At 41.2% G+C, this 9533-nt stretch overlaps 1 protein-coding gene across 1 annotated transcript in view; it reads left to right on the top strand.

The window, feature by feature from the left end:
* Positions 1–270, top strand: part of gdf5 (growth differentiation factor 5) — a gene marked incomplete at both ends in the record, with an annotated part of 6327 nt that extends 6057 nt beyond the window's left edge. Inside the window, one exon of the mRNA XM_083972465.1 lies at positions 1–270. This exon is cut by the window's left edge and continues 701 nt beyond it. Coding sequence (XP_083828591.1) covers positions 1–270 — 270 coding nt within the window.
* Between the last annotated feature and the right edge of the window lie 9263 nt (positions 271–9533).

Raw genomic sequence — 9533 nt, 5'->3', positions numbered from 1 at the left:
GGCTGGGACGACTGGATCATCGCGCCGCTGGAGTACAACGCCTACCACTGTGACGGCGCCTGCGACTTCCCCATCCGCTCGCATTTGGAGCCAACCAACCACGCGATCATACAGACCCTGATCAACTCCATGGACCCGGAGTCGGCACCGCCCACCTGCTGCGTCCCCACACGACTCACGCCCATCAGCATCCTCTACATCGACTCGTCCAACAACGTCGTCTACAAGCAGTACGAGGACATGGTGGTGGAGGCGTGCGGCTGCAGGTAGCAGAGGAAGGTGAGCGGGAAACACGCTTCCTGTCCGACTTGTGTGTTAAACTTTAAGAGACTTTGAGATCAACACTGACTGAGGAAAAGAGTTTGTTATTCCAGCTGACTGTGACCGGACTCACTGCTATGCAACAGACATCATTCTTCACACTTAAGTGCACTAACAGACTGCATACCAGAGACTGTTAGACACTGTTAAAGACTAAACAGAGGAGGTGATGCTCTTCACCGCCCACTCACTCAAACATGTGTGTTGGTGCTGCGTTCAAGAGGAGCGAAAAACAAACAGAGACGCTGCCCGTTGTATTGTTTATCTCTTCAGATTTTTTTTATATCTACTGTAACATCCTGATTGGTGTAAAAAGTTTGTGTGTAACAGAAAAAAAAAACATTAGTGAATTATACTCATTGAAAATGCCCTTTGTTCCAGCACTTATCTGCCATTGTGCCTTTTGCCTGTTCATATGTACAATGAGGAGTCGCCTGTATGCCTTATCCCAGACTTGTTTTTTGTTGTTGTAAAGCATGTGAAGAATTTCTGATGTATAAATACCAGCCAGTGATGAAGTGCTAATCTGACCTGCTCCAAATGTGGGAAAGTTGCATAAACTACTCTTCAATAAAAAATGTCTAATTGACTGAGCTCCAAACTGCTATCAGTCTGAACCTTTGCCCCCCTCAAGGCTCTGTAGACTAAACTATCACAGGAATTTCTGAGATTTTCAGAGGCCAGATCACAATTTAACCCAAGAGGGACTGTGTTTGACGAACTGCTGCGAGTCAGGTGATGAAAACAAGCTCACGGATATCAAAGGCGCCATTTGTCGTCTGGTGATAAACTTCTCCCAGAGCTCCTGGATTCACATCTGTTCTGTTTTCAACATCTCACCTGGCTGATGTGATGATACCACAGGTTACGGGTAATGGGAGGTGTGGTTTCATGCAGCTTGTTGAGACACTGACATGACAGTTTACAGTGTAACCAAACAGTGTAGCTAATGCTGGATTCACTATAAACACCACCCAGTGTTTCATCTGTTGAAAGCTTTTAATGTGAAGCAGCAGCAGCAGTTATGTTTAGTTTCCAGAATCAGAATACCTTATTGATCTCCAGGAGGAAGAGAAATTTACAATATATAATAAAAAATATACAATAATATATATGAGAAAACTAAAATATATAAATCTAAATATGAGGTTTAATATTATAATAATTTGTCAGGATATATGACAATAATATATTTACACATATTAACAATGTGTATTTATGCTTTGAATTTTCCAACAGTGATCTAATCAGACAATGCAATCTGTCACGGAGGTTAAGGTAATATTCAGCTAATTTGTAATACAAAGATCAATTTATGATGCATAGACAGGTACAAAACAATTTTAGTCACAATTTAAGAGCAGTCACATTGACCACTGTTTCATTGATCCTTTAAAACTTACTGAAGCAATTCTACTCACATGCATCATGACCCACAAATTTATAATGGTAATTCTAATATGTAAATATGTGAAAAACAAATTGTATATATTAAAAACTGAAGGATTCATGTTCCTCTAGTTTTGTCTTCCTGTGACAGAAAAAACGTGTTTTGTTTCCAGGTTTTTCACAAGGCTATATTTTGATAATACTGTACAAAAATACTTACATGAACAAACAGTTCAATTATTTTTCTACTGATGTTTCTTAGAGGAACTGTGAGTGTTGTGAGTTTGGACTGACCAGAGCCAAGTTCCTAACAGATGTGGTAAAACCTACATAAAGGTTTCTGGAGTAGAATCACGTAAAAAGTAAAGCTGCATGAGGCAGCTCTAGCCGTGGCCTCATTAGTGTTTTAAAATGATCTGCACCAGCCAAAAAATTATATAATGTGATGTCTGTAAACTGTCCACATCATGCACATGTGTACAGCTCTCGGTTACTCTGTAATTATGATTCATATGGGCAGTATGTGCAGAGGCGAGTTAATTTTACTGTATGAAGAAGGTGCTGGTAAAATATATAGCTACTACAGAGGTACAGTGAAAGATATTATTTAACCTTGACCCCTTACTTCGACTCTCTGACAAAACATAGAATGGAGTGGAACAAATGAGAAAGAGGCATTTTAAAGGTACATTCTGTAGGAATTACTCCCATCTAGCGTTGCGGTTGCAAGCAACTCAATCGTATTTTTCATGCTGCATTCACGTGAAATTGGGCAGACGGCAGACGGACGACAGCCGCTGCACGTAACGGCATAAACAAGCCTCTCTGTAAACAAGTGGTCTGTCAGCACGAGGCAAAACAATACACGTGACAATGTGTTGTCATGGTGATGTCGTATTGTTTACCTGACCCACGTTTTACCGGCTTTCTCTCGACTTCTGTGACTAAAATGACATCTGGTTTGTTAACGACGGCCATCTGCCCAACTGCACGTGAATGCAGCATCAATGTAACGCTCCATTCCTCCTCACTGCACCGCGGTGACTTTTCATAGACGCCACCTCGACCTGACATGGCAGCCACCACCGAGCTTACCCGCTCAATATAAATGATATGAACAGCAAATTTAGAGCTAGACACTTCAGTTTGTTGATTGGGGTGATTACTGATTAATGAAAAAATAAGTAAATATAATGGTGAGACAAGCTTTTAAAAAGGAGAAAAAAGGGGCAATCAAGTAGCTCATTAAATAGATGCTTACCATATTATTTAAGAGTATCAATAGGGACAGTTCAGTATTTTATTTAACAGGTAGCTTTCTAAAGTGTTGTGCACTTTTCAACGGAATTTTAAAGCTTTTAAACCCAAAATAATGGTTAATATTAAAGTCAACTTTGCCATGAATGTAGTCTGTTGCAGGATGCTGATGTAACACACACACACACGACCCATCAAGGCCTGTGTTCGACCCCGACCTGCTCCTTAACTTTAATACACGAGCAGGACAGGATTTAAGGAAAGAACCTGACAACCTGTAAAGCTGCACAGATTTATTGTTGCTATGTGACACACACACAACAGCAGCAACACGTCTCCATCTGCGTTTCATACAGTTGGTGGCGGGTGCACCTGTCCACCTGCCCCTCGTAAAGCTCCTCAGCCATTGGACAAAGCCATCTGCACCGAGCGAATGGCTTGTTTCTCTTGGAGACGAAGTGATGTAAGCATTTCCTTTAATCAAAGCTGAGGCATGCCAGCAGTATTGCCCCCTCTCTCAAAACTTGAAACGACAAGGCAGAGGTGGGGAGAGGCAATGCAGCACTGGAGTTTTAAATAAAAAACGTATTAGCTGCTATCTGGCTGCTTCAAATCAGGAAACCTGGATTAAGTATTACAAACTGCAGACGGGTTGAGGACATTTTACATCTGAATTAAAACCGACTCTGAGGACAGGATCATGAGAACATCAACACTGCTTAGTAAATTTCCTTTAATCCCACGGCAGCTCATTTACAGACAGTTACAGGATGAGCTTGGGAACATTTTATTCTCATTAACACACAATAAACAACACATTTCAAGGTTCAATAATCACTTCTATGGGTGAAGGAGTTGTGTTTTTTTCTCTTTGTATTAAATGAACAGTATTTTTGGTTATAGGCTGTGATTTATGGTGCCTGTGATTTGTGTGCTGCTTAACAATCAGCTCATTCTTTTCAGATGCGGGAAGGAACCCATTCACTCAGACTTGACAGACCTAAATTTAGCAACAAATGCCAGTCACAGATAAGGGTTTTTCAGAGTGTTTGCTTTCCCAGACTGAGACCTACTTTAAAGAATTCACCATGGGATGAATATCCATGTGAGCGCTGCACTGGGTATGGTATCAGGCAGCACTGCGGCTCTATGGAGGCCAGTGTTGGTTATCCCTTGGTCCTCCATGTTGGTTAGTTCAGAGCATGCTAATGGCTATGAGAGCATGCAAAGTAGGTGTAGCTAACTGTGTGCAATATATTGCTCAGCAATTCAGGAACACATTGACAATGTTCAGTCTTATGCTAACTAGGTATAATAATGACCCTGTTTGAACATTTTAGCATGCTAAAATGATCTAGTCAACAAAGTCAAGCTTCAAAGGGTGTGTCCTTAGCTTTGCAGGTGTCTGGTCTTCATTAGGTCCTCCATGTTTGTCCAGATCATGCTAATGGCTGAGATTATCCCTAAAAAAACGACACATTTTAGCATCATAAAATTTGCTAATTAGCATAGGCCCATCTTGTGCTAATTGGCCATTATGTCATTAGCCTTGCAGGAATGCTGAAAATCTCATTAGGACATAAATAGACAAATTAAAATGTTTGATTTGATCATTGCACAATTAACTTGGAAAGCAAAAATCAACTTTGATTTCAATAATATTCAGTAAAGTCCCATAATAGTTAAGTTCTGATCTGAAAATCCTGAGGTCATTATCAACTGGTCCTATGATTCCTCTCTGCTACTGCTGCTCTGTAAGTGCAGTTGTAACAAGCTGAAGGAGGTATTGAGCAGAGTGTTGTTAAATGGACGTTGGGAAACACTACTCCCCACAGAGGGAGCGCCTGGCTTTAATTATCACACATTTCCACACATTAGCCCATCTGAGATACAGGCACCGGATTATACAAACAGCTGATTTAAATCTCCATGTATGATTTATGGAGACTGATATTTCCTATGATTTATGATGGTGTAAAAGTGTGTTGGCTCAACAGGAAATGAAACATAATTGGGAAATTGACTTCACGGTATGCTTTCTTGTATGTTCTTCGCCTCCTATCACGGAATGGAATTGTTTAAGGGAAACACAAAGGCCTGCATGCATGGGCTGTTGTTGGGTGTAATATTGCTGCTCATGGAGGAAGAAACTCATATTCTTGTTTTTATTTTTTTTATTTTATTTTTTTTTAACATTTGCTCAATTCTCACTCAACATTTACATACTTGATTTCAGTAAAGACCATATGTACACACAAATGTTTAATGTACATACCGGTCAAGTTGTTAGTATCTGATTTAAGGCCCGTTGTTGTCTTGTTGGTTTTTGTTTTTTCTTTGTGGTTATTGTGTGTCTTCTCTGTGGTTGTTTTATGTCGTAACAGTTTTTTTTGCATCTCTTTGTGATTTCTTTTTGTGTCTGTCATTTTGTGTCTCTTTGGGGTTGTTTTGTGTCTTTTTTGGTGGTTTTGTGTTTCTTTTTGGTTGTTTTACATCTGTTTGGGTGGTTAATGTCTCAGTGTTTGTTTTGCGTCTCCTTTTAGTTATCTTACCGGTATGTTGTTTTTACCTGTTAGTTGTAGTGGATTTTTATTTGTCGTTATTTGTGTCTGTATCATTTTACATCTCTTTGTCTTTGTTTTCTCTCCCTTTTGATTTGTGTAAATGTGTTCCTTGTAGATGTTTTCCATTTTTTCATAGTTGTGTTTTGTCATTTGTTGTCATTTTGTACTTGCATTTTTTCTTCTCTTTGTAGTGATATGTTTCTTCATGGTCATTTCCCTCTGTCTCTGCCTCCCTAAGAAAGCGAATAAGAGTTGAACAATCCCTTCTAACATTATGGAAACTCATGATAACATCTTTCTGTACAGTTAAGAACCTTTGTGATCTCTGTCTTTCTGCTTCAGAGTTGTTCCACCTCAAATAACCAAACTATGACAACAATCTTCTGTCGAGATACCAAAAGATGGACCCTTGATACATGGGCACAGTTAAGACAATAGTGTAACCAATCCATCAGTTTAAGGAATCGATACACCACCATTGGTTACAATTGGGGAACACTCACAGTCACAATAAGAACAAAAGACCACCAGCGCCTGGTGAGGGACCAGCTGAGTTGATGATATGGATCGTGTTAAGGTCACTGGCTGAACGAAGAAACCAACAGGACTTTCATCTCAAAGTAGACGTTATATACAAATGGACTCTCCATATTATTCTATAATGCAGTTCTATTGGCCCCGTGCCGCAGCCACAGCCACAGCCCCCCCCCCCATCCCTCCACCCCTCCATCCTCTCCAGCCTTTGGCCCACAGAGCCTGTAATCAGATTACGTTTTAGTGAAGTCGGCGGTTCGCCTTCTCCAGCCCAGAAATCTGTAGTAAAGCAGAAACATGGATTGTTTACGGGTTTCAGGTTTCCTTGTCGCTGTTTGTGGCCGGGAATTGTGGCAAAGTGTCAGGCCGAATCCAAGTGGACAGGATCAAGAACCCGGTTGAAGAGGGCTATTGTGTTTCCCCGCTCAGACGTAATCAGAAACATATGCCCTCCATCTTCAACGCTGAAAAGGAACGCTTGTTTAACAGGGCTTAACTTCATTGAACATAACTTTAATGGTCACCCCTATTACACGATTTAACAATGATGTTTCGGGAAGGCTTGCAAAAGCATCTGTGTGTGTGTGAGTGCGTGCATGTGTGTATGTGTCCCATGAGAGGACCGTACACACCCGGAAGGCTTGCGTTCCCACCGAGAGCTCCAGACCTGAACAGCCTCGTCCAGGGATAGTGTTCCTCCTCCGTCTCTCATACACCTACCCCAATTTTATGGAATGCTGCATTTGGATAATCACATTGTAATCAAATTGTTTTCACTATATGGAGTAGCTATTGTTTACATTGTGTAACCATGGCTTATCATCTGCACAGCCAGTGGCAGTGGGAACAGGTGTGGACACTGACAGACGTCAGTCAAGTACCAGAGTGCAGTGATGACATGCGCTCAAAGGCGAGACAGGAACTACACGACACTGAAGGTCAAATGTTTTCTTACATGTTACACAGTACAAAAATGTTGTCAAAATTGACGCTTTATTAAGTTATTTGTGTTTGTTTGCCTTTTTGTCTTCAGTTGTGGTGAATTGAGCCTTCGGGGCCACCATAGCACTGCAATAAAACATAACTATGGGACATGGAAATTAAACAACTGAGGGTGTTCCTGGACAATAGAGTCAACACCTTTGTAAATAGATTACATGCTGTCATGTTTTTAAGGAGGAGTTCTTTAAGGTGGAGCTGAACTCCTCAGTGAAACCAATTCCAGTCCTATTCCAATTATTTTATTATTTATTTCAAATATCAGCACTTGTCATGTGTTATTGCTGATGTAACACACACACACACACACACACACACACACACACACACACACACACACACACACACACACACACATTGCGTTTCACAGATAAGTACATCATACGTGTCTGTCTGCCCCGCATCCTCTGGATCTTTCTTTTCTCTGTCCCGCTGTGTTTTTCACCACATCTCTCTCCAAACCTCTGTCTCTGGGTTTTTATTGCTATCAGATCTGGCTTGGCCGAGCTGACCGGTGTTTAACTTTTTAGTAAATGCGGTTGTGGTTTTCCTTGACAGATGTTAGGGAGGAATTTTATCATGTCGCCGTGCCAATAGCTGCTAAAAGAAAAACAGAAACATTTTATCTGGCACGCCGTGTATGACACCTACGTTCACAGCTGTGTATGTCTTTCTCAGCATGCATGTGGGTGTGTATGAGTGTCAGTTTGTGTGTCTGTTTGTGTATGAGTGTCAATTTGTGCGTGCGTGTACGTGTGTGTATGGAAGAGGTATTTATTTGCATATTATCTGTGAACTTGCACAGGCATTTTCTTCTCACAAAAATGAGCATAAGATCTGTGTGCAGTACATGTATGTGTGTGTGTGTTTGTGCGTGTGCATGAACCTGAACAGGGTGGATTGTTAAAGCACACAGACCAGGTTACAGTCTAAATGTACAGCCCAGAAGGGGGGTATTTTTCTGCAGAGTTCAACATCTCTGAGCTTGGCAGAAGAGCAGCTGAGTGCATTTTCAGTCCCATTTTACCCTCCAACTTTTTATCGTGAGTTAGTGCTGAGCTGCTGCTGCTTCACCCTCCTCCTCCTCCTCCTCCTCCTCCTCCCCTCCTCCAGGAATCGCTCAGACATTTTCTGTTCTGCTGTGAAAACATAGCTCTCTTTTCAGCGCAGATCCCGGCCTGGAAAGCATTTGATTGAGAGTACATGTTTCGTGTTAAGCTACAGTAGGTCTATTCATTTCTATTCACTTGTTGAGTGTAAGAGCAGAAGCGCGCCACAGTGTGTTGTTACCTTTGAGGAGGAGACTTGTTTCCATGGCAGTGTCAACAGCTGCATCTTGATTCTTTTTCCTCATGTTTCTGGATCGAGTTTCTCCTCAAGGGCTCAGGCAATCATTTCGACAGCTTGGGTTTATATTCCTCCTTAATTCTTCAACTACTCTACCAAGTCAATTTACTGAAATGCTCAAGTACCGGGTTTAAGGGTGGTTTGGTGGTTCAGCAGTTTTTTAACTCTACGAAAGTTGAAATATGGAAGTTCTGGGGATCTAATTAAGCTAATGCAGCTAGCTTGAATCTCAAAGTGTCCCACCCCTCATCCTGTCTTCCTGCTCCGCCCATGCCCCCATCACTGGCTGTGTAGTGCTCACAGTCTCAGCTGTCTTTTTTAATTAAATTCTTAAAACGCCACCTTTTCTTCTTCTTCTGGACGGTGGGCTTGATTGCTTTGTTGTGACATCACAAAGTCACAGAAGGCTGAACAGCTGTTTTTAAGACTCTGTTTTTGAATTCAGGCTGTGTGCATTTCTGGACTGATGCCTTCATACTTTCACAGTATATAGAACCTGAAACTGTTTTATAATCACACTAAATATGGACATCTACCTTTTCACTGTATGGATCTTAAGTAAACATTTACCTTCATACTGTAAGGAACTTTAAACTTTAAATCTGATCTTATAATCCAGTAAAACTAAACTCTCATCTGCAGGATTTTCACTTCAGATACTTGAGCTCATGTTACAAAGGACTTTTATTTACACTGTAAAATGTTTTTATCTTTTATTTTACCATTTTATGAGCTAATAAACTAAACTGGAACCAGAAGAGATGTTTTCACCATCACTGAAGGAGAAGACAACTCTCTCTCCCTCTCGGACATGTTTTCATGGCTCAGACACAGAGCGTGAAAGATACTGGAGATATACACACATCCACATACCCTCACTCTCACACACACACACACACACACACACACACACACACACACACACATACACACAATCAGTCAGGACGCCTCACTCTTTGAACCATTATCATTACCAGGTGTTGAAAAGAAGAGATATCACAGCTAGTGATTCATCAATCACCGCAGCGCCCCCTCGTACAGTGCGCGCCTCCAGTCGCCGGAGGTGTTTTTTATTAAAAAAAGATGTAAAACATTTTGACCACCTGTGTGCTCTGGCTCAGT

The sequence above is a fragment of the Trachurus trachurus genome (genome assembly GCF_905171665.1).
Source record: "Trachurus trachurus genome assembly, chromosome: 5".
Taxonomy (NCBI): Eukaryota; Metazoa; Chordata; class Actinopteri; order Carangiformes; family Carangidae; genus Trachurus; species Trachurus trachurus.
The sequence above is the reverse complement of the archived record's forward strand: the minus strand, read 5'-3'. Positions and strand labels throughout refer to the sequence as shown.